Source organism: Pelmatolapia mariae, linkage group LG17 (genome assembly GCF_036321145.2).
Source record: "Pelmatolapia mariae isolate MD_Pm_ZW linkage group LG17, Pm_UMD_F_2, whole genome shotgun sequence".
NCBI lineage: Eukaryota > Metazoa > Chordata > Actinopteri > Cichliformes > Cichlidae > Pelmatolapia > Pelmatolapia mariae.
Window position 1 is genome coordinate 4,983,981 of NC_086242.1, and position 26,320 is coordinate 5,010,300.

General features: G+C 42.0%; 1 protein-coding gene across 7 annotated transcripts in view; it reads left to right on the top strand.

Annotated features, from left to right (window-relative positions):
- Positions 1–222: 222 nt before the first annotated feature.
- Positions 223–26,320, top strand: part of gramd4a (GRAM domain containing 4a) — a 53,990-nt gene continuing 27,892 nt past the window's right edge. For all 7 annotated transcript variants that reach the window (XM_063500903.1, XM_063500904.1, XM_063500907.1 and 4 more), the window contains exons 1-3: positions 223–556; positions 9,622–9,835; positions 16,124–16,244. In XM_063500903.1, coding sequence (XP_063356973.1) covers positions 528–556; positions 9,622–9,835; positions 16,124–16,244 — 364 coding nt within the window. In that variant the 5' untranslated portion in view covers positions 223–527. The remainder of the gene's footprint in view (positions 557–9,621; positions 9,836–16,123; positions 16,245–26,320) is intronic.

Below are 26,320 nucleotides of genomic sequence, written 5' to 3' on the forward strand. Positions count from 1 at the left end.
ATAACGAGGCCATTGTTTAGCCACCTGTTCTATAATTTATCAGGATGTGACAGAGGCAGCCACAGGGCGGTGGTAAGGAGAAGTCGCTGTGTTTCCGCTCGCGTCCCGTTTGTGAAGCTTTGCTGTGAAGCGTCAGCCCCCTGCGGCGGCCCCTTTAAGAAAGCAGCGCCGCACACTGACGAAATTTCCTCGGCCCTGCTCTCTCTGCCAGTCTGTGGAGATCGACAACAGACCGGAGCAGCGCCGGTATCTGCAAGCTCCGGGCCAACGGCGCTGGTCAGGAAAGCTCTCTCCAGGGAGAAGGAGGGGGGACACGCAACTGGTATTTTTCCCCCACTGTCTGCCTGGCTGACCGCTCAGCTCTCAGCAGGAGACGACATTTAGTCGACTTTCAGAAATTAGCGGATGTATCGTCGGGATGGATGGACAGAGTGAGCGGCATTCGCCGTGAGACTGGCGCTAATTTGACGTCCTGAGCAGCAGGTGTACAGAAGGATAAAGCAGACTAAAAGGCAATCTCAGTGTTCATGAAACTTTGCTACGATTTACGTGCTGGGTAAGAAACGCTTATTTTATTTGTGAAACACCACAAATGGCTGTCGTTCTGGAGGGGAGGGAGAAAATGGGGGGTATTATTTTATGACACCCAAGCTGTCCCAGCGTCTCTTCGGGGTCACCCAAAATGCGGATTATTTTGGTTTTCATTTTGTCTTTCCTGAGACCGCTAACTCGAGGCCTAAGTTCAACCCCCACCGTTTGGAATTAGTCGCCCTTAACAGATAAAAGTATAACGGACACATTTGTTGTATCGTGTTAGTTAGTTTGGCCTAACTGTGCCAGAGTCTGACAGCTTTTGGCTTTCGATGCTGTTTAAAAAAGAGAGAGAGAGAGGAGAAACACGCTTCTTCTCATTTCCTGGCACAGTGTAACAATGAATTTTTAAAATCAACTTCTAGTCTCAACCGAAACACTCAAAAGCACTTAAAAACAAACAAATGTTAGCGTAATATTTTACATATTTTCATGTTTTGTAGCTCAGTTGCACCCCCAGAAAGAAAAAGTCCTCGTGTGGTGTGTTCACTTACAGTCGGAACCTCTGACCTCTAAAAGGTGCTGTCAAACTGGATTTTTGATTAAACCAGTTGATACAGGGCTTTAGTTTTTTTTGTCGCCATACAGAGTTCAAATGTGATCACTATTTGATCAGAATCACGTTGTAACATCCTATTTTATGATTGGGAGGAGAGCGACCAGTTGTTGAGGAAGAATCGATTGTTTATATCCTTGATTATGTAACTGCAAGGTGAAATAATCGCACTGATGCTGCACGACCAGAGGGCTGGAGGGCAGGAAGGAGTGTGTAATTTCCATGCTGTTGGCTGTTACATCATGTGCTGATCGTGACTGTTTGAGTAAACCTCACTTCAGCAGCCCCGCTCAATAATGCAGGAATTCATATTTACAGAAGTATTTCCTCATGAGTCATTTGTTTTTGGGTTTGAGTTTGCATATCAGTGGTACATCACACGGCATGTATGACCCTGACAGGCAGCATTCAGATGCTGCACTGCCTAAAAAATAACCCTGGACATGATGTTAGGGGAAAAAAAGCCTGCCTTTTTATTTTCGTTGAGCAAAAACTACACTTTGCCTAAAGGGTTGCATTAGTGGGTTAGATAAAAGCTGGCGTATCCTTGTCCCCACCATTATTCTTCTGTCAGTATTTGTTCGCTGGGGGCTGTGCTTGTGCTTGAAACCCTTGTTTTGCTTTCAACTACAAACAGAGCAGGATGTGTCTAATAGGTCTTGTTAAAGTTCATCATATCTGCGCTCTCCTCCTGCCTTCCTGCTCCCTCCCGAGGGTTGACATCAAATGCAAAGGCTGGGCTCAATAGAAGCATTCACAGTGACGATATGATATGTATCGAGATAGATTTTGTCTTTAATCAGAGGCGTGATGTCTATATGCTGATATGGAAACTTGCGATATCTCTGCGCTGTTACAGTGCCATTGTTTGTTTTAGTTATTATTCTGCTTGTCAGCAGCCTGACGCTGTTCGTCTCTTCTGACCATCTGTCGCCCTTCACCTGATTATTAATGCAGGAAAGTGAACAAAAGTTGCAGCTGCCCATTGGAACATTCTGGCTGTTGCCTGTAGATGAGTTATTTAAAGGTCATGTTAATCCCTCCCTCCCTGTCTCTGAGTGTCTTATGAAACTCATACAAGTTGAGAATAGCTCCACGGGTGAGTGTCTTGCTTTATTCAGCCTTGTTTCTACAGAAACTAAGCACCACGGATGATGAGGAGGATGATGATGAAAGCAGGATGTCCCTACATGGGTTTGTGCACCACGTTCAGTGAAGGCACCTGTAACGGGAAGCTAGTTCTAAAGCATCAGTCACCGAAATGGAAACACTGCACTATGGCAGGTCTTTTTTTTCTTTTTAAACAAGCCTTTATTATCAGACCTGACTGCCTAATGTCCCAGAAAATATACAGACAGTGGCCCTCGTGTCTAAGCGCTCAAGCTTTATTGGGCACCCTTTCATGTATGGTTGATGGACACCAGTGATATAGTTATGACTGAAATTAAAGTAAGAACCATTTCATGATGTTTAGACATAAAACCATGTAATGAGTGTCTCTCATGATAATGCGTTATCATGGCTACAACGACAAATGTTTAACTTAAGAGGTCACTGTGCCTCCTGGTGAGTGCATTATGTTGATTTCATAGGGCTCCTCACCTAGTTGCGTTGCAGGATTATATAAGCACATCTATGAAGCTGTTAATAATCCAGAGCAATAATGTGATTATTTTGCACTTTTATTGGGGATTTTATTACCAGCTGCAAGAGTGTATAAGTTACGGTTTTCACCTTGTGAATGTGTGGCCGTCGTCTTGTCAGAGTGCGGTCTTGACGACACTTTGTGTAGCAGCAGCTACTAGAAATGTGCTTTTGAGTGCTTCGCCAGATCTGTCTGTGGCAGATTCTTGTCAGCATAATTTCTGGCGTAGTTGTGTAACTTTAAGTTATGTGTCTGCAGGTGTCAGTGCGCTGAGTTGCTGGCATGTGATTGGCTGATTGGATATTTGGATAACAAGCAGTTGGACAGGTGTATCTAATGAAGTGGCCTGTGAGTGTTATTAAAAGTTTCAGAGAGGGAGGCAGCGCTGTTTCACCATGCATAGACTTTACTTTGGCAGGCTGCCCAGGTATTTGGACAACAAATATATTTGGCTACTCATTTTATCATTTATCTTTTCATCCAACAGCGCCATCTGCAGTTTACTAATAAACACTTCCTTTGTTTACAGTGAAAAATTCTATTAATTTCTATTAGTACTGCTCACTTAGCCCTGACCCTTCCTTAGTATTTAGTTTAGCCTTAATATTAAGTATTATTAGTTTTAATCCACTGAAACAAAAATATTTCACAGCTTGTGCCTCGACTGTTTTGATCACAAGTTGGTGTTTTGATTAATATTAAAAGGAATAGCACATTCATTGTTATGCAGATGATACCCAGCTTTATCTGTCATTGAAGCCAGACATAGACCAGTTAGTTAAACTGCAGGAGTGTCTTAAAGACAAAGGTCTGGGTCACCTCTATTGATCAGGTGACATTGAACCCTCCTGTAGTTACAGCTCAATAGGCTGCTCAGGGCTTCCCATGATGCACTGTTTCTTCTTCACCCCTTTTCAACATCTGCGTGTATACTTTGCACTAGGGCTGGGCCATATCATACCTTTCACGGTAATACCGGTATGATGTTGGGCAACGATAAGAAAATGAAATATCGCGATAGAATATGGGTAAAACGCACATGCACAGTGCCTTTGTTTTCATACGCTCATGGCGGAAAAAGCATGGCGGCGACGGAGAATGAGAAGGGCAAAAGCGGATCGTTGAATGAAACGGATGAACCTGAATTGGTTTGTAAAAATGCTGCAACTTCAGTGGTGTGGAACTGGTTTAGCTTTCGTCCGTCAGATACACAACAAAGCACATTTTTGGTAGCGCATGCTAGCAGGCCGTCGTTATTACTGTGTTTTTTGGAAAATACAGCACACTTAAAATCAATCCTTCCCATTTTTCTGAAAATCGACAGGGCTCTTATAATCCCGTGTGCCTTATGTATGAATTCTGGTTGTGTTTACTGACCCTGAAATGATTTTATGTGGTACACGGCGCTCGAAAATCTGTCAAATGTTTTGCTACGACTGTGCTAAGCGACGAACCCGCACCGCTCGATGGATTGTCAGAGCATTACAGCTATTGTAGGCAGGAGCCTCGCGGAGTGATACGTACTGTGCTTCAACATAATATTACCGTATTGTGTGTGTATAACCTCTTTATAAGTTTGGTGGATATTATACATGGTTATGCTGAGGATATGTCGGCCAATTCCCACTGGAAATGCCTTTTGGTTAAACTGTCAGCAAGGAATTTTCATTTGCACTGTTAAATTTTTATATAACTTTAATGCGGATAAAAAAAACAGCTGCTTGTTTAAGTGAAAATACATTGATGTTTATTTATTTATTTATTTTGGCACTAATAAAGTTGTGGAGTTGTAAAGTGTTTTGTCTAGTGTCAATTATATCGTCAGTCATATCGTTATCGCAAATTTTCAAATGTATATCGTGATAAATATATTTGGTCATATCGCCCTGCTCTACTTTGCACTAAATCATTAGTTATCATTAGTCTATTGTCCCCCCCTAGTATGTCTCTAGTCCTGTCTCTCTCTGCTCTTGCCTCCCTCCCCTGACCCCCAACTGGTCGCAGATGGCTGCCCCTCCCTAAGCTTGATTCTGGTGGAGGTTTCTTCCTGTTTAAAAGGGAGTTTGTCTTTCCCACTGTCGCCAAGTGCTTGCTAGGGGGTTGTCTGATTGTTGGGGTTTTCTCTGTATTATTGTAAGGTCTTTACCTTACAGTATTAAGCGCCTGGAGGCTGCTGTTGCCGTTGTGATTTGGTGCTATATAAATAAAACTTAACTGAGTGCTTTTGAGACGTGTAAAATATCAGTTTTAGTTTTAGTTTCACCTGCATGGGAAACCACAAGTTGCAGAAATAACTCTTGAGTAAGTCGGCCAAAGGGCATAAGACTGCCTGCAAAAGCATGACCATGTCTGGCTGTTGTAGCGAGCGTGACCCACATGACCACGAGTAACTTCAGGCTATTAAGGTCATTAGCAGGCGATATCCCAAGAAGACACAGACATGTCTGTACACACACACACACACACACACACACACACACACACACACACACACACACACACAGTGTATTAGGCCTTAATACGCCAGGCTTGTAAAGCTCCTCACCCTTAACTAAGGTATACAATAATAAACCATTTCAGCCATTGTAATTTTGTTTTATGTGCATATGTGTGTTTGTGCATCTCTCTGCTGCTCTGTTGTTTGGTTTTATGACAGCACCAGGTTCTCTCCCCTGGCTGGTGTGTTCACGGTGACTTATGATTAGGTAAAGGTGGGCCGAGGTGTCTTTGTGTTTGTACATAGCCGAGCAAATGACTCATGAGGGCTGTTTGTGTGTATACCCAGAGTAACAGTTGCAGTGATCAGACCTTGAGCTAAAGCCCCTTCCTCCTCCTCCTCCTCCTCCACTTCTTCCTCCTCCTCCTCCTTCTGTCCTCTCTTTTCATCTTTTCATCCTCCTATTTAAGCTGCTGTGGTTGAGGCTGCTTCTGGACCAGAGAAAGAACCTTTTAAAAAGGAAATAAGTAAACAGGAGGTAGCCTGAAGAACACTCCGGTGAAAGGAGGCAAAGAATAGCATGGGAACACGCAATGTGCGCTTGAATAGGAGTTTGCCTTGAGACTGAATGCTGCGTCATTCGCTGACATTTTTCTGACTGAAAATGTCAGTTTCTGGGGTTGTATCCAAATGTGCCTCTATTTTCTTTTCCAGCAGGCACTATTGATTTATTTATTTATTGATTGTGTTGTGTTATAGGTAATCAACAGCCTGGTTGAGCTGACTGTAGGGACCGTCTGAGTTGATCCAACGAACATGCTGTGAGTGGATTCGGGTGGTTACTGTGAGAACAGATTCTAGCGTGACAGGTGTCTAGGCAAGTGGAGGGAAGTGTTTATTAACCTGCCACTCAGCAGGTTTCCATTCACCCCTCGGAGGGGCGGGGGGATAAACCCACCAGTCACGTTTGTAATTTCCACTCACATGTGCCCATGTGGCCTGTTTCTTGTCTTTAATTCACTGTTGGACTTGCTGCCTCAGTGCCAATCTAATTGTCATTTGTTTGATTACGTCTTTGCCTTGTCTTATTTCCTCTTAGACACTAGGAGTGATGTGTAGTGTAGTCTGTTAGTGTGGCTCTCCACTGAAGTGTTTAGACTTTTATGAAGTTTGAAGCTCATTAGATTGAAGCACAAACGAGCTCCCTTTATGAAGGCTCAGAGGAGTTACCCACTGTAGCAAATTATAATGCCTAAAAGGCTGTTTAAAGGCCTTTGAATGTTCTTCATAATGGCAGGTCTGATCAATTTGTTGCTTGTGCAGGGAGTTTTTACAGTATTTGCAATAAGAAAGAAGGGATTCAATCTTTAAGCATAACAAACAAATGGGCAGTTAATAAGACAAGCAGGTTGGTAGCTAAGGTTGCCACTCCTAAGCTCTTAGAAAAGGAGTAAGAAAGTTGGACTAGTCCTGAGTCTGACAACAAGTCAGTATGGTAGAAGCTTGACGGCTGTCCAGCCATTCACAAAGCAAAGTCTTGACAGGAGTCCAGTCAGATAAACTCTGCGTCATGTTGTTGTATGGCAGGCATTCGGTCAAGCTGATTAGGTCTCGGGAGGATTAAATCCAGAACGACTACTTTTAATCTTTACTGGCACCAAAAACCATCACAGCCATATTTATTGTATATTCTGGGGTCTGTGCTCAGTTGCAAAAACTGATCGGGGTTTCCACTGACAACAAGGGATTTTTTTTTCTTTTTAAATATTTATTTTTAAGAGGCTTTCCTTAGGGATGCACCAGTTTTGTTTGTTTTTTTTTCTTTCTTTTTCTAGCTCTAATATGATAACAATAGCTTAGCTTCAGGTGTCTGCCAAAAAGAACAACTAAAATGTAATATAATAATCAATAAATCCAAATATATCAGTTTACTTAATATTGATAAGATGCAGGTGAGGAGCAGAGCATATTGAGACGTTGCAGAGCAGGTGCACTAAAAGCTTCGGGTGAGAGCGACAGAATGAAGCAGTCTGTCTGATCGTGTCTTTGATGTTAACTGACAGTTTGTGCATGCCACAGTGTTAATGTTAGACTGTTAGTGGTTGTGGTTACATACTTTCATACCTTTCATTATCTCGTAACAATAACAGTTTTATTTATATAACAGATTTCATTAGATGAAAACTCAAATATGTTTAACATAGAAAATGAAGAAACTTTAAAAAACTGTGTAGGTTTACGTTGCTTTAAGGCAGTGAAAACAGCAAAACGGAATAAAACAAAACAACAAAACCTATTAATTGTAGGCCTGTGTGGTTTTGAGTCTGTTTTTGAATGTAAATACAGATGTAATTGATCTCGAGTTGTTCCGGAGAACAGGACCACATTAACTGAAAGCACCTTCAGGAAACTTGGATATGATTCTGGGTATAGTTAAAGATCTGAACCTGATGACCTGAGAGGTCTGACTGGGTTGTAGGCAATCATAAGGTTGTTTACCGTGCTGATAGGAAATGTTAGTGTAGCCATAAAAAAAATCCTGTTTGTTAAAGGACAGTTGATCCAGCTGCCTACTTTATTACAGGAGTAATTGAAGCTGTTGTCTCACTAAACGTGTCGTCATCATCCATAGGTTTCATTTTTTTTATAAGTCAGCAACAGATGTGCTAACGGTAGCTGCGGGTCCTTTGGTGAATTTAGCTTTCAGCCTATCGGATACAGTACACTCTTCAGCTTTAGACATATTTTGCTTTTGAGTAGGTGTACTGATTATTTTAGTGTGAATCAGTACTCGTTAGTACCAACATAACTCGTCAATAGTACAGAGTGTGGTACCCATCCGTAGTGTTGTCACGTTTCTGTTGTCCTATGTTAGGATTTAAAGTAGACTCATGCAGTCGCTTACACTAGTTAGCAATGCGGAGCTATAGTGGGGTAAAAGTTTGGGATAGTACAATTTTGGACTTGGACAATCATTGCATCATTTTTTACCTTTTACCATTCGTTTTGATTTTTGTCCCTTACATTCACTTGTTAGGCTGCAGTAGGCTAGATCCTTGTTCGCAGCCAGCAGGCCAAACAGCTTTTTCTGGAAGAAACACTAAGTGCGCGATAGTTGCAGTGAGTCACAGCTAGAGCCTGGCCAGGATAACAGTCAGTTGATAATATTGCAGCACATGTAGCCAAGCAACGTGTTCATCTGAAGTTGCCAGTTAGATTGTGAAATGCATTGCTGGAAAACTAATAAAAATGAACCCATGATTCTTTCTTTTCAGTGACATTTATATTCGTGCCCTCCTTAAACGTCTGTGTCGGCACTGGTCTCAAGAATTTGGGATCTGCCGGCCCGTGCTCGCTACAGTTGGTCAAATCACCTTTAGCGCTTCTTCTTCACGCGCCATAAAGGAACAGGACGCTAGAAACAACATACAGCTGAAAGAAATGTGTTGGTTTTGCTACTTGAGATCAAAACACTACAATAACACAACATTTTATATTTTTATTAATATTTTTATTTTCTATCTATTAGTCATTTCATACACGGACCAGTTTAGAAACGATGAGTCCTGATCACATACTTCTGGAGGGCACTATCGATGTGAAACGGTAGCCTTGACAGCACTGTGATGTGTTTGCCAGAAACAGTTTAGCACCTGTTGTGCTTTGAAGCTGGTTCCTGTTAAACTTTCATGACCTGTTTCGCACATTGCTGGTAGATGACTTTGTAAATCCTGTCTGTATTTCATTACTTTCATAAGGGTCAAGTTTACTGCAGTGGATGATGACTCAAACAGCCCCCACTTGTCTTCATTAGATGTCAACCCTTGACACGAAAACACAACCGTTACGCCTTTAACAGCCTCCCACAGTCCCTCTCGACCAGCACCACCTTTCCAGCTATTGATGTGAATTAAATAAATGAGGTCAGCGTATCTGCTGTTTGCTGGAGGAGTGACAGGATACCGTGGCCCCATATTCCTATGTAGACTAAAAAGGAGAGGAAAACCCAAACACTGGCAAAGTTGGATCCTGAACATGCAGTCCAAGACTGTAGTATGTGTTGGTATGTGAGAAATCAGATCAAGCACCACCTTACAGGAAAAGAAGCGTGACACGTTACATTAAGATTAAGGTTATATCTTAGAATATTTTTTAACTAATAATTGAATCTCTTCCTCTGTATGTGCATCAAATTAATTCAGTAATATATAAACCAAACTATTCTGTAAACAATAATCTGTATTTAACGATGAAGAAAAGCATGTTTACATGAACTGCAGTGGGTCTGTGAGATATGTAAACAACAGGGGAGTAAAGACATTGTTTTCCGATCAGTGTTAATGACTCTTCCTTTACTGCCTGTTCAGCAGCCCGTGTATTTTGTGCCCGCAGGGTTGCCGTCCGCCATGTTAAGGTAAAGCCCAGGTGTGCGGTGTTGACCATGCTAAAGCGCCTGGACAAGATCCGCTTCCGAGGCCCCAGGACGAGAGACGAATTCCCGGATCTGGCCGAGTCGCCACCTGCCTCCGACAACGAATGTAGCGACGACATGCAGCTGAAGCCGAGAGCAGCTCTGCGTGACACAGAGGACGTCCTGCGAGACCCCGTGAGTGCTCACAGTGTTTCTGTGTGTATTTGCGCAACTTAGCTTTTGTCTTTTCTTTTTTTTTTTTTTTAACATTAAAAAAAAAAATCATTTTGTTTTCTTTTTTTGTGTTTTTCAAGTTGGTGTTTCCTCAACAGAAAAAAGGGGGGAGACAAGCAGGGCATTTTGCTTTACCTTTATCATGCTGATTAGAATTTTTTCTCCAGCTTAAGGAGCGCTACAGCTGAAAAGCAAAACCATATTGCTGTTTTTAAAAGTCCTCTTCTTTCTGCTTATCTGAAGAGGAACGAAAAAGGGAGGGCTCATCATGAAAAGAAAAATAGAGGAGATGGCAGCAGTGAAGTTTTTCTAATAGTGGACATAAGATATAGATAGCCATCAGCATGAAACAAGAGCCTAAATACTGGAAGCATTTGTGAGAAGTAGAGAATGAAAAACGGTGGGAGAGAAAAGATTTAAGCGGGGAAAGTGATGGAGGAGGCGAGAGGACAGGAAGTTGGCCTCAGAAGATTGGACTCCAAGATGTCTAGAGGGGAGGGCATGGACAAGATCCAGAGGAAACTGTAAGAAGACTAAACTTTGTGACAAAATAAAAAAATACCATGTTTTCTGATATTTCTTCCCCCCACGCTGGATGCTGTTCAGAAATCTAAAGCTTTCTTCTGCCCTCAGTGGTGACTAAAAACGTCAGGATTGTCGTCATTGCCGTGCACACTATTAGATAATTAAATGCACCAGATTAGTCACTTGATCGTATCATTTCCTGAATAAATGCTCAGGAGATCTCTGTCCCCTTTCATTGTTTTTTTTCTTCTTCTGTGTCTCTGTGCAGAGAGAGAGTTTAGGTAACTGTTGCTCATGAGGCCTTTCTTTCTTTGAGTTTTCCTGCACAAACTTGCACAAATCAAATGAGTGATCTAGCTGTGAAGTCCCTTTTGAGCATACTTTATAGGCATGTGCAACGTGTCTGTATTTTCATGTGTTTGTTTTCACATGTGCACCTGTGAGCTAGTATATAGTTTTTCTGTCTTTGCTCTGGTGTTTGCCTGTGTGCATACCAGCCCACTGAGAAGCCATCACCCACATCACAGCACTGATGACTCACACTCTGAAGCCCTAAAATAGACCAAGCTTGCTCTCATCCCTGCTGGGATGCACACATGAGGCATGCACTTTCTCCCACATTCCCTTGTGTATCTTATAGCCTAAACGGCATGGTGGATATCTCACCTTTAGTCCAGAGTACCCTTAAGAGGTCCTTATTGTCACACTGGAGCCCACCCTGGTGGCACCACTGATGTGTGCTTTTTACCCTTCAGGATTGGGTCATATGACCTAAGTGGAAACCTAATTTCATTGCCTCATCTGTTTAAAAAGAGCGTGCCCTTGGGCTGCTGAATATATACACCGATACTTCTTGACAAACTAGCTTGTGTCATCCATATTAAATAGGCAGGATGTCATTGGGCAGATGGCGCTCAGTCATTGAACAGACGAGCGCGTGCGACCTCGCCGGCCTCACTTTACCTGCTGGATCAGGCAGCTTGATCACCGCAAATGTTGGACTTTCAGTGTAGCCATTATCTATTGTAATGGTCTCTTTCACCCAAGGCAATGACCAAAATGTAATGTTAATATTCAAATGTGAAAAACTAGACCTGAATTATGTATTCCTGCCATTATGTAGCACATTTTCTCTCATTCTGAAGCAGGATATTGTGGTTATAAAGAAATAACCAAACTACTGAAGCATTGCTTCTGCCGCCAGCCATGCGGAGCATTAATCACCTAAAAAGGACTGACTATAACAGGTCACCCCATGAATTAAAACGAGCTCTACAAATTGAATCAATTGCACTGCCTTAAAATACTAAAAGTACCCATTAGGAATAATGTAAAAATCAAATTATACATTTATTTATTAAGCACATTAAATGACCAAAGCGCTGAAAAAAGACACGGTGGATAAAATAAAAAAGGGAATAGATGTGAAATGAGTAAAGTACCTGCTAGCAGGTGCTAAAACTGTACAGTTGTAGTTGAAAAAGCCACAGGAGACACAATGTGCAACTCGGTGTCAGAGGCCAATGAAGAAAAATGAGTTTTGTGGGTAGTTTTAGGACTCAATAGAAGGAGCGGGTTTGACAAAGAGGGCAAATGTGTCCCGGAGAAAACGTCTCGCAAGTTTAAATTTAGACGCGGGACCATCAGAGCAGCTAAGTGTCAGCTGATTGGATCTCCATTTGCACATATGTAGACATCAATATATTCAGATGTCTCCATTTCCTCCAGCTGCATGTGTGCATTTTAATTAGATGCATTTGTTCTTTTTAAGTTTTACATATTGTCATGCATTTAAAATACTTGACCAGCTGTTAGCGCTGAACAGCCTCGAACCTGCCACTCAATGCCAAAGCATGTACTCACTAGACATGAGTACTTGAGCCTGTAATGATACCATCAGGATTTAAACTCAAGACTCTTATCTCTCTCTGTTTTTCATATTAAGGTCCAAAGATCAGTTTTGTAATGGCAGAAAAATCCAAAAGAGTTGAGCTCTGGGTTACAGTCATCCTTTTGAAATGTCAACAGTAGCCAAACCTGAATTATAAACTTTGTAAACACTGCAGAATACAACAGAGTGGATTTAAATTTGTCATGTATGAGGAGCTGTGAGCACCCTTTAAGATGTTGCTGTGGCAAGCGGTGTCTTTTCTTAGTATACCTTCTAAGATGTATATTTTTAATCAGTTTTATTGGATTTTAAAGTGACTTTTCAAGCAACACCTCAGATACCTGAGACATTTTTTAGAAATCACATGGTTAACAGCAAATCTGCTTGGGAAGGGGGGAGGGTGGGTAGTTTCACTGGTAGAAAAACAAAAGTGAAAGTGAGAAGAGGCACAAATAATACTTGTGTGGCTATCTTTACAGCTGCACATGTTCTTTAACAAGTGCTGCTATACTTGCATGTGCCTGCCATTGTCTATTGTGGGTTTGTTTTTGTTTTTTTGCTGCTGCCCAAATACATTTGTTAATTGTTTATCATTAGACTTGACAAATCAAAAAGTACCACCAGCGGCCCGCTTGACCGCTGCTCTGTCAGACACAAAGAAGGTCTCTATTGATGTGCTCAGAAGCAGAGCAAAGCTTTGAAGTCTTCCTCTCTTATTATCACCTTCATCTGCGAGGCTCTCTTCTAGCCTCCTGAGAGAGTTAAAAATCAGGAGTAGAGTGAAGTCGGCACGTGAGATCCCAGGAGCTGCTGTCTTCTCAAATGACTCGGAATCGGGGATGACTGGACATTTTCAGGGCGACTCGTCTCGTTACCTGAGCACTCCAGCGCAGGAGCCCAGTCCAGCCCCTACATTAAAGTGCTAAGAGTAGCCTGCCTCACAGTGTAGGAGAGCACTTAGCAGCTGGTCGAATCTTTCCTCTGTACAAGGAAACTGTTGCTAACCAGGAAATAACTGCATTTGTCTTGTTCTGATGATATTCTCCTAGAGGTTAGAAGAAAAAGCAGCAGAGAAAATGGAAACAGGTGCTGTCAGACAGGAAGTGTTTGCATTGGCAGAGTAAGTCAGTCATAACTTGGCATTTTAAGCCTGACTTGATTTAGACTTGCAAGTTTTTCTCTTTAAGGTTGGCCATAAACCCAACTTCTAGTCACGAGCAGGCATAAAGTCTGTACAGCAGGTATCACTAAAAGAAAATGCATCAAGTTATATATCGATTTTTAAAAGCCGGCCTTCAAACAGGAAGGGCTGAAAGAGATATCGAGGAAGTGATTGAGAGGTTTCAGTTTTTGCAGGATTTTGAAGGAGCTGTCAATTTATGTTGGGCTTCTAGCCAACAGCTGGCAGCATCATCTCTTTCCAGGCTTTAAACTAGTCAAAGCAGCTGAATACTCCCCAAAAGCATTATTATTATGTATACTTTTTAGGAGCCGACCACTGTTCGTTTTTTTTTTGTTTGTTTTTTTTTTTTTGTCCCCCCCCCCATTTTTCCTCACCTCACTTTCTTAAAAAAAAAATATACTGTGATCAGAACAATTACATATTTATATCCTGGTGTTTGTGGATGGGAGGGGCCGGTATAATCATGAAGCCTATAAAATAAGTGATGTGAGAAATGGCTAACCTGAAGCAGAGAGGTGCAGAAACTACTGAGAGTTGTGGCTCAATAAACAGGACAGTCTGTGAAGAGCTAAAGAGCTACAGGATGAAGTGGGTTAAATCTGCTCCTTGACTCAGCTCACCCACACAGTTATCCAGTCACAGACAAAAAAGGTGCAAATCATGGAGACGCGAAGAAACCAGTTTCTTGAATCTTGCAGGAGTGCACAATGGCAGCACAGTTTTAAAACTCAGAGGGTTATGAAGGTGCTTTATATCGTAAGGTAAGAATCCTACAGTAATACTGCAAAAACCCACAAAATTAGACAACAATGAGTAAAGGACAGTGGGAAGGAAAAACTCCCTTTTAACAGGTAGAAACCTCTGGCAGAACCGGGCTCAGGCAGGGCCGGCGGAGGTTACTGGCTAAGGTGTGATGACTAAGCAGCAATAAGAAAAATTCAATTCAATTTTATTCAGTTGAAGCTGATCACTATTCATAGCAGAAATCACTTAACAGTTGGATTTAAAATTCAAAATATGGGTGGAGTAAATGAGTTCAACAACATCTCTTAGCTTCTGTTTTATACCAGACAGACTGGATTAATATTGCATTTCAGATAGATTCCAGAGCGTGACCTTATGCAGTCTTTTGCTGCGGTTGCAGATAAATGGTTGAAGGCTGAGTGGGTGTGATGTAAAGTACAAGTTGGTATTTATATAGCAACCTTGTTGCTTGGAGAATTTCATTAGATGGAGGTGTTTCCTGTGATTTGCATACTTGTTATATCTGTTCAGTTTTCTCAGCGTGCATTCTCAGAAGAGATTGAGAGTTCCTCTTTTCTCCAAACGGAGGGTTTCCTAAACTCACATCACATGCTCATTAAAAGGAGAGAGGGGGAACACAATAATTAATTAGCCGATAATTGTCCAGGGTGACGTCAGCGTTTGACCTACTTTTGATAACCAGGACATTATGAGTGTGAGCGGATGCCTGCTTAAAGCATCAGAGGCATGTTTAAGCGATGCATCATCGTAGGACATAAAACAAAGCTGCCAAAATCCAAACTAAAGAGAATCGTTGCTCGCAATGCAGCAAAAAAACATCTGTGCCCCTCTGTCCTCTCCTCACATTTCCTCCTCATCTTTCTCTTTCATGCCTCTTTTTTGGTTCCCTTTCATCCTGCTGTCTTCATTTACTTCTCATGCCCTCTTTCTCTTTCACTTTCTCCCTTTCACTCAACATCCCTCTTCTTCTTCGTGACACACTTCCAGGAGAGCCTCTCATTTGTTTTCTTTGAAGTGCTTCTGTATTCAGGGACGCGCTATCCATCGCGACGTCGCTGTCTCACCAGCCTTCGGTCTCGTTAGACTTTGGCTCTCTCCCAAAGCCCCCCCCTTTTTTTTTTTTTTAATTTTTTTAGGTCACCATCAGTTTTGTGCTACCACGCTCTCGTCCTCTGTCTCTCTTGCTTGAGATGTTGCAGTGTGTCTATGCAGGCACATGCAAGCCTCACTGGTTGCTGTCAGGGAGAAGCTGCTGCAGTGTGTGTGTGCGTTAGTGTATGCTTCTGTTGTGTGGCGAGAGTCTCTTAAAGGACCCCCGCTATAGTCGAGCAGCGATGCTCAACCTGCAGTGCTCATCATGCACTAGCACAGCAGTCTCTCTCATCCTGTCCTCCTCCTCCTTCATCACCCGCTCTCCCCTTTTTTTTTTTTTCCTTACCCTTTTCTTCTCATCCCGCTCCCTTCTCTCTCTCACACACAGTCATCATCTCTCAGTCGTTGCCATACATTTCGTCCACCTACTCTCCCTGTGTGTCAGGGTTGTATCCCTCAGTCATTGCTGTTTGAGTCATCAGTGTTGCTGTAGTCAGAAGAGGTGGGGGGGTTCTCCTCTTTTTCGCCTTCCTCCTCCTATCTCGCTCCTGCTGGACTCGAACCAGGAGAGGAAACATTGGTGTGAGTCACTGCACCATGCTAATCTGTGTGTATTAGATCATATGGGATCTCCCTGCTTGTGCTTTCGTGTGGATTTTGTGTTGCGTTCATGGAAATAAGAATTCAAATATGTTTTTCTTTGTTGTTTCTCTGTTTTTTGTTTTGCTTGTGTTTGCCTGTGTGCCTGTGTATGTATGTATGCATGAATGAATGTGTGTGTCTGTGTGCACAGGCTGGTTCGGGGTCTCCCACTATGGCTGCAGCCATACAGGACTTCCAGAGGTCGGAGTCAGAGCGGCTCAACGAAGTCAAGGGTCATTTGGAAATTGCCTTATTGGAGAAACATTTCTTACGTGAGTACGCACACACAGCACTTTTCTGGGTGTTTATTTTTCAACTAAATATGATTGGTTAAGCTGCTTTTATTTACTGAAACTTTATTTGTGCTGCTTGCACTTAAAGCTGAGAAAAATCCAGTTTTTGAGGTGCCAGTGTAGGTTGATACCTACACTGGCACCTCAAAAACTGGATAAACAAATATGTTTATTCAAATGCTCCAGTCTGCCTGTTAAGCCAATGAATCTCATGCATTTATTCAGAAAGAGCAAAGTGGCTGTCTGTAATAGTTCAGCATCAAAATGTAGGAGAAGTTGATCACTGAAGTGGCTAATCAGCCTGTTCTAAATGAACGCATTTCCTAACATGCAGCTAACTTGTTTGATATCTTTTAATTGAAGCTACCTTGCTTTGTGACGATTGGTTACTGTTGCTATGGTAGTCGCACCAGCAAAAATAGCCACACAAACATCCGGAACGCCCACCGTCGAGCACCGGAGCAGCATATCTGAGTCCTGCCTCAAATTTTCTGAATTACCCAGAACTAGTGATGCAGCAGTTCAGTTTCACTTCAGGTCTTATTTGATCTTATTTGTGCTTGTTAAGCATCTTTACTGTCGTTTACCGTCACACTAGTTTCTTCTCCTTTTTTATTTGCTCTCCGTGCACCTTTTCACGTGAGGAGTGGATCTAACGATGAGAATGTTACTAGAGTTGACTCTGACTAAATAAAAGCGTCCCGATGAGACACAGAGAGGAGGACAAAGCAGCATCTGAGGAGGAACTTTTCATTCGTGTCATGTCATTTAAACCACAGTCTGTGGTTAGGTCACAGACTATTGTGGAGCAGCTGGTGCACTGCTGCTGACACGTGGCACACGCAGACCAACAAAAAGTGGCTAAAGACACCAGCACCTTCGATTTGCCCGTTGTCAGCGATAGTTGATGTAGCTTTTTGAGTGACGATTGGGCCGATTGGGTCCAAATGTCGGATCTGTCCCATCCCATTCTGTTTTTTCATAGAAAACTTCATATTTGGCGAGATGATTGCAGCTGTAAGAGAACGAGTGAAAATGTCTGTTGCATTGTGTTGCACTGGTGATTTGGTGTTGTAGAGATATCGCCTCATGAATTCATCAGTTTCTTATCTAAATGGCCTTTTTTTGTTTGTTTTCGGTGTGCTTGTACGGCAAATGTAGCATGCAGCCTCTTATGCTGAAGAGATGGTTTTTGGTGTAAAGAGTCTAAGAACTCGTGCTGGCACTTAGTGATGTCTTATGATGCAACTCGACACAGAAATGTCTAGTCTTGTTTGTCTTGTCATGTGCTAGTCGTGTTGTAGGAGAGATTTTAGAAGTGATACATGTTTCTTATTAAGAACAATCACACATGTTGTAAGTTCCTGCAAAGTGACAAACATAATCTGTGTCATCTTGTGATCTCACTGAATTTGCGGTTTAACTGTCTGAGACTGCAGTCGGCTTAGTTTTATCCATTGCTCACGGTTGTTGTGCACAACATCGTTATGTTGGGCTGCCAGTCTGTTAGATTCAAGAAATGCTAATGAGTTTCTCAACTTAGGAGCTTCTATTTCAGCTCCTATCTGATAAGCAGTACTTGGTTTTACCAGAGGCTGTTTAAAAATTTGGTGCCATGGTGACAGAGGCCACAACCATTGTCTCATACCCAAATGGACCAGATGATTGCTTGATCAGTGTTTTGTGTGATCGACTGATATACATGGCTTTTTCTCTGTGTTTGTTTTCATTTTGTCCTTTCTGCCTCCTCATTGGAGACTGAAAATGATCAGCTCCAGCAAGGTCAGAGTTTTGTTGGAACATTTCCCTCGGGGATTTGAGAAGAGGTCTAAACAGGGTACTTTCCGATCCTGCAAGCACATGGTTTATCCGGAGGACATCTCCCAGTTGTTGTCTCAGACAGTGAAAGAAATGTAATGCTTGTATGTTAGTGTTTTGTTTTGGTTTTTTTTAAACAGTATTACAGTAGATCGCCATCAGTGTTGTCAATGACAGAAAATACTTAAATTTTGCTATTATTAATGTGAAAGAAGTTATGAAATACTCAAATCCAGGCATTCTGTCATGTCATCATCGGGTTAGCTTAGCTCTCTGTAAGGAAGCGTTTCTCCAGGTTCTCAAAAGCAAGTTGAAGGGGAAACAAATACGAACACAACACTGAACAAACGAGTGTGACTGTGTAATCTATGCTAGAATTGACAGTAACAAAGGCAGTATCATCTTGTTTTGGTAGCTGTATGTTAGCAACCCTGAAATTACACTGGAAACATAATGGAAGCAAGCAGCTGCTGCACTAGTGTTAATCAATCGTCCATGCTACACCAGAGAGGCAGCCTGGGAGGAGACATTGCAAAGTGCTAGTGAACCCAGTAACCCTGGAAAGCGTTTTATGTTTTTGGACCTTATATAAACTCGCTCGATGTGTTTTAAAGTTTTCAAAAAGATTTCAATCCTTCCATCCATCGGTTTTCTTCACTGCTTATACAGTTCAGGGTCATGGGAGGATGGAAATTATTGTAGCTATCAAAGGATAGATGGCCATTGAAACTCACATTCACATCTATGGCCGTCGGGCTGCTCATTGTTGATTTTTAGCTCATACATCTGTCTGACCATGTGCCTGTTCACAATTCACAAGAATCACTGCTACCCCAATACAGTTAGTTAAAACGTGATGGACCTGATGGATTTTCACTCAGGTTTATCATTTATTATCTTAAGATATCAGCCTAAAGGCAAGACCAAGAGTCAAAAAACCATTTGTCACATACTAATATTTTTTTAATATGTGCAATAAAATGATTGATAATGTGCTAACACGGTGATTTTATAAGGGTTATAATTATAGCTACTTGAAGCAGATTTTCAATAATTAATCAATTAATCTGTGGATTGTTTGTTTGTTTGTTTGTTTGTTTTTTTGTAAAGACAAGCACCGTTTTAGTTTTGGTGTTTCAACTGACTGCAAGACATTTGCATTCAAAGTGTGCAGTCCTTCCTCTATATGTGCAGTCTTTCCTGTGCTAGGTGCTGCAGCCCACCAAAATGTTGCACCCACCTGTAGGTCTACCTGTAGCCAGGACCTAATTTGTCATCTTAACAGACTCAATTTGCTTATGAAAGTGAAGAAAGTCATTATGACTTCCACACAGCATCCAATAACAAAACTGTGCTCAGTGTAGATTTAGGGTATCTTTGCAGTTGTCATCACTGATAAAAGTAGTGGGAAAGTAGCAGATTTTTCTGTAAACCTTTAGTGATTTATGAAGAGGCAGGGAAACAGGGGCAAAGCAGGTTAACTCAGGGTGAGGGGACTGGACGGTGCTTTTCTGTTACAGGCTTGTCTAACCTGGTTGGTGTGCAGTATGCAGTTGCTGTACCTTTACAACAACCTTGTTGCCAGTGGTCTGTAATGGACTGTCAGGTCTCCGCCCGCCCTCTTTATCTTTTCTATTAGCAAGAAAGGGAAAGTGTGTGTGCGTATGAAAGAGAATACCTCAGGCTATGCCTTCTCTCATAATGCTGTGCCTAAGCTAAAAGGGCTGGACCCGTTGTCATACTGTCAGGATGCGAGCTAGTGAGATATTTTTCATGGATATCTCTTACTTCCCTTTCCTTGCTCTCTCCCATCTTTAAAAACATCTTCTAAAGCTCTCATTGCTTTTTTTTTTTCTCTTCATCCTGCTGAGCTGCTCTTTCAGATTCTGCCCACCAGTCCCTGCTCTCCAATTTCCGGATCAGCCTCAGTTCTTTTTTTTAATTTTTTTTTAAACTTATTCTCTTCCTCTTATTCTTTTGATTTTCCCTTTCTTTATTTCTCTTTATCAGATCACTATGATGTTCCCACGTAATTCCAAAGCTGTGACAGCTCAGAACAGCCACTAATATGGGAGCCACTTGACAAACCACTACACATGTTTCTTTCAGTTTGTCTTCAGTTCCTCTTTCACTCTCAGGTTATTCATTTCTCTCACGCCTCTCAATCTCTCATTCCATCTTTGGCCGGTGTAATCGTACTTCTGGGAACACTGAAGCATGACAATCCATTAGCAAGTAATGGAGTCCTGCTCTCTCTGCCGTGTGCTCTTGTTATTTTGGCTTCCACTTCCACTACTCCTTTGCGCTCTCCCCTTCTTCCCTGTGCTGTCGTCATACGATAAACTATGGAGCGCTGAGTTTATGGGACGGCTTGCACAATATAGTCTGCTGCACAAGTGGTTATTCATGATTTTTCTCAGTGCGTGTTAAGCACAGATGAACACAGATTTAAATGCTGACATACACGTTGTCATTAGTTAAAGCTAATAAGATTAGCAGGGTGAGACAAAAGACTCCTTGTAGTGAGACATTGTAGTTTAATGTGTGGTGTAATGGTTGTTTCTGGAACATAGGCGCTATAGAAAGACACTTTGGTGTACTGTGAAGCGCCGCATTTTGGTTATTGACATGAAGTTCAGCTTATATTAAGAATATTCTTAATATTTGATGACACCATTACTATTTACAGCAGGTGCAGTTAAATACTTGGACATAGACACTGTACAGCCTGTTGCCTACAGTGCCTCCAGCCAGTCCAGTGCAGCTACTTCCTCTTATTCCATTATTTCCAGTCAGATATGCAATACGTATCAAAAAGTACTGGGCTCCTTGCATATCTAGAGGAGCTGCTCAGCCAGTGCATGAAGCTCCTGATGCAGTTTTTGTGCTGATGTTAATGCCAGAGGAGGTTTGGACATTCAACACCCTGTTTGCCACTGCATGGCTGAGATGCTGTGGTTGATATAACTTTGACTTTGCAATACTATCAGCAGCAGTTGGAAATGATGACTTTGCATAAACTGTAACCCAGTCTCGACTGTTCGCTGCTGCCTTAGTGCCTTGAGGCGGTGGCCAGTGTGTCATGTGCTCGTCACTGTTTGTGGGTATAAAAACACAGATAAAAGAAGTTACTGACTGTCAGACAATAGCCAAAGGTTTTTAAGTTCGTCTTTACACAAATGTGTTGCTGCTTTTACACTCTATATGGATGCTGGATACTAAAGCACACCAGAAGGTTTCTGATAGCTCAAGTCGTATCTCTTATTTATAGATTCATTTATATGTAAATATTAGTTTATAGAGGTTGGCAGGAACTCTGAAGTGACATTCAGAGTAGATGGTGAGGAGTAACACTGCTTTACACTCTTTCCCTGTGAATCCCTAAAGCCCCAGTCACACACAGGCCCAGAGACCAGTTTGTGACCTCTTGGCAACCACTAAAAGCCTAAAATCTGCCAGGTGAGTGGCATCTGGGAATGTGCACATTTCTTTAGTGAGCACTGATGGATACTATCTAGCGAGGTTCAGTGAGATTGTGGAAAAATGCCCACAATAAGTAAAACAGAGTGGAGGAAATGTGGAAAATTGTTGCTTAAAGTCACTTGTTTGTCACTCGTGGTTAAGAGAACAGTTTTATTGTTGAAACGTCGCTGTTTGCTCACAGCAAGCACATTTTTGTGATGAGACCAACATGTAAAAATGTAAAATATGAATAACATGTTAGCTTTTGGACTCATTTTAGCTTCCATTTCTGTCTTAAATTCAGTGTAGCTTCTTCGACTGCAGGGAAAGAAGAAAATTGGCTCAGCATTTAACCCAAGAAATTATTTGCTCTCCTTGAATCTCTTTAGCATTCAGAGCTATCTGAGTGTGGGTGGTTTTTTTTTCCCTCTCTCTCTCTCTCTCTGTGATATCTTTCTCTTGCGTGCCAAAAATAAAACGGGAGCCCACGCTGTATACTAAAACAAACACTGTTGAAGTAGATTGTCTCCTTCCTGTACAGGAGGCATGAGTTTCCATTCCAGATGCCGTGTGCGTGGATGGAATGGTCCATGCCTTTTCCCTTGGCATTTGTTGTGATTGGCCCGCGCTATTCTGAGGACACTAACTTGGTTAATTTGTAATCATGCTTCCGGACGTGAGATCACATTCAAAAAAGAAAAAAAAGAAAACAAAAAAAGACCATAATGCGTGCGCGCGCGAACACACACACACTTACTCGGAACAGAGCGTCAAGACGCCCTTTTTCTCTATTAACTCTGGTCTTTTCCTTTAGTTCTCCTCTTTGTCTTCAGACAGATCCCAATTTATTCCCTCTATCTCATGTAGTTCCGATTCATGCACACATACCTAACAGTAAGCTATCAGATTAGCTTTATGGGACAGTGCTCTGTTTTGTTGTTGTTTTTAAATAGATGTTTTCATCAGTTAAGCAGTGCTGCTCATAATTCACTGCCTCCAATTAGCTTTGTAGCCAGTAACAATAAATGTTTCTGTTGTTTGCTGTTAAGTCAGGTTTCTATAGTTACTGAATGCTTGTGCTTTGAAGATCTCAGCACTGTGTTAGCATGGGAGTGCATGTCCACCAGAGTGTTTTTGCTGCTTTGACCCAGCATCACATCCTACTTGTAGAAGTGCTGACAAACAGTGGAGGACATGTTGATACTGCTGCTCCCCTGTGTGTTTGTACCTGTTTATACCATAGTATGATTTAAAAACCAGTGAAAAGTGAAAATTTGGGTAAATATTGTCTAAGTAGAAGTCAGCAACAAAAGGCCTAGAGACCAGTTGGCAACCACTAGTCACTAAGGACAAATGAGGATTCCATGATCAGTTGCGGGGTGATTGCTCGAGGTGTTGTCTTTAGGTGAAAATGGTCACAAAGAGTCAGTAGTGGACCAGAAGCCTCCTTGCAACTACATATAGTTGGTATGGAAGATGACAACACTTGCTAACTATTTGTGAAAGTGAAGAGTGGCACACAAACCATAAATAAAGACTGTTCACTTTCAAAGTTTTACTTTGCTGTATTCCATACAAACTATAGGTTACCTTAGCATTTTGCCAGTGGCTAAAGCAATTGGCAGCCACCAACCTCCAGCAACCACTCTCCACCTGGTTGGCAAATACATATTTGTTTTCCAAGCGATGAGCCAGGGGGTCACCGACTAACCTGTAGGCCTGTGTAGCTAAGGCTTTAGGTTTAAGTGATTATTGGATGCTGTGTGGGTTCTTTTTTTGTGTGTTTGTTTTTGTTTTTTTTTAATGCTGCCTCTGTGACTCGCATGCAGATAAGCGATATGACTGAAGCAAAATGACTGAATTTGGTGCACCTTTTACAAGAAACTGGGCATGGCCACAGAATCACTGGGAAAGTTGTCATGGATGTTGGTATTGACAATGCCTCCTCTGGGCTAAGCAGGAGAGGGATTGTGCTGCTTGTTTTAACCTGTACAGTGTAGGCCAGCGGTCCACAACCCCCGGGCCATGGACCAGTACCGATCTGTGAGTTGTTTGGTACCGGGCCACGAGAGTTGAGGCTCAGGTGTGAAATTTATGGTTTTCGGGGTTTTTATCATTATTTATTTATTTATTTATTTATTTTTTATCGTTTTTATCGTTAACTTGGTTTCCCTGGGTCTTTTCCTGTGTGTTATGAATAAATCTTCTTTTTTTGGGTACTGGTACTGGTTTTATTTTGTTGTATTTATCCACGTCACCTTTAACGGCCGGTCCGTGAAAAATGTTGTCGGACATAAACCGGTCCATGGCGCAAAAAAGGTTGGGGACCGCTGGTGTAGGCTGCATAGTTGATGGTATGGGTGGTGGATCAGTGCTCATGGCATTGGTAACGTCTGTGAAGGCACAATTATCAGTGAAAGAGACTGGGTTTAAAGCAAGCCATAGGCAGGGGTGTCACCAATTGGGGGGCCGAGGGGGGGCAATGGCCATCACCAAAAATTTGCGGTGTTTGTTGTGCCACTCCAATATTAGTGGCCCCCATATGGCCACCCCTATGAAAAACTTCTGGAAGCACCACTGGCCATAGGAATGCTTTGCTATAAGCAAGAGAATATCAAATAACATTTTCTTACAGTGGTATTTTTTTAAAAATTGTAATTGAAAGTCTAGAGATTGTCCACAAGGTATAGATTTATATTATGACCATACTTTAAGATCACCGCATCTATTTGATGGAGGATCCGCTACGTGGAAAACCAAAGCTATACACTATTTTTTTGAGTTATTACACAATAGTACTCAGTGCAGGAAAACTATATTGTACAGCTGCACTCTGTCGTAACATCATCCCTGCAGTGACCAAAGCAGGAATATATGCTGGTGTGGGTTTTTTTTTTTGTTGTTGTTTTTTTGTGTAGTGTCTGAACATGCCGCACACAAAGATGAGCACAAAGAGAACAGTTTGTTTGAGTGATAACACTGTGAGAGTTCAGTGATTATCATGGGAATAGATGTGGAAGCAGAGGGGATATATCAGCTAGAGTCTGTCCTGTGGGTAAAAGAACTGAGCTGTACTGACCCTCCCACAAGTGATAAATGGTAGAGGTTAGTGCTAGTGGAAATCACCTCATGTCGTTATATGAGCCGGCTTAATTTCCTAGGCTTTCACTGCTTTCCTTTCTCTCATTCCTCTTGGTTCTGTCTCACTATTATTCGTGTTCTTTTTTACTCATACCGGCCTCTCTTTGCCCTTATTTCCCCTTTTTGTTTTTCTCTTCTCCCTACTTTTTATTCTTGACTTGTTGATGTTTCTATTTTTTTCCTACCAGATTTTACATCACAAAAGGCATCATTTGTACTCGGAGCTAATAAAAGAATGGCAAATTAAAACACATATATAGAAATAGAAATCTGCTAGCCAAATGAATTACCCACACCAATGTGTGGATCTCTCTTCTGAAAACATTGGCCCTTGTTCTGGTAGGCTAAAGTACAGCTATATTCTCACATTGCACAGTTATAGACAGGCCTTCCCTTAATTGGGGTCTATTGGTTTTACCACTGCTAGTTCCAACCAGTTGTAAAGGATTAGGGGTGGGTGCAAGAGAGAGAGAGCGACAGTGCGGTTATCCTGTGTGAGGTCGCATATTGAAGGTCACCGCAGGGGAACAGGCCACGCTTTGAGCTCTGCAGTGACTGGCTGGTCGATACAGTGTCCTAGCTGCTGCCCTACTTCTAACTGGGCAGAGAGACACACACACACACACAGACAGCTGAACAAGTGAGCACTAATAGAATCAGAGAATTCAGACTATAAATGCTGGAATTTTCTCTGCAGTAAAACCATCGGAAGGGCTTCATGGAATAGCAAGTACATCCCAGCTGCGTCACAGGAAGTGTTGCTACTAGCAGACATTTAGAAATTAAAGAAAGTAAGGATCTATATATTGGCTAAATATGAATATAATACAAGCACATATTGGCCCTCTGAAATAATAGGAGTATATCAGCAAAGCAAATATTGTTTAAACAATTTCAACCTTTCACAGGTGGAAAAGAGCTGAAAACACAGTAAAGGAGGTCTTTACATTACAGTTCACATGTTGTAATGTGTGAAGTGCAGAAAAAAAAGTTGTCCTTAGTTGGCTGGATGGCTATGAGGTTTCCCACGGGGTCACCACAGTGTATGGATCCACGTTTGATTTGGAACAAATTTTAAACCAGATGCCCTTCCTGATGTAACTCTGCTATTTATCGGGGCTTGGGACCAGCACTAGGAGTACACTAGCTTTTGATTCCCCTGAGGCTGGATATGGGTCTCCTCCTGCTCTCGAATTGCTGATATCTTGCATCTAAAGTGACTGTTTTAACCACTAGATCATGGAGTCACTGTGAGAATTAAAATTCATCGGGAAGTCAAGCAGACATGCAAACAGTCACATCAGGACAGTGTTGTTTCACTCAAATCTAACCAGTAATCTAGGAGGAGGGATTCTTGCAAAAATGGCGAGGCGCTCGAAAATGAAAATACGATCTGGCACAGAGCAGTTGAGACACATTTTTTCTAAACACCGGGTCTCTGTGACTTTTAAACCCCAAAACACGCTGCACCAAAAATTGGTCCACCCCAAGGATCGGGTCCCCTGACACAAACAGAGTAACATAGTGTAGGATTGCCGGGATTTATACATCGGGGAAACCAAACAACCTCTGGCGAAGCGGATGGCACAACATAGAAGAGCTACCTCGTCAGGCCAGGACTCTGCAGTCTATTT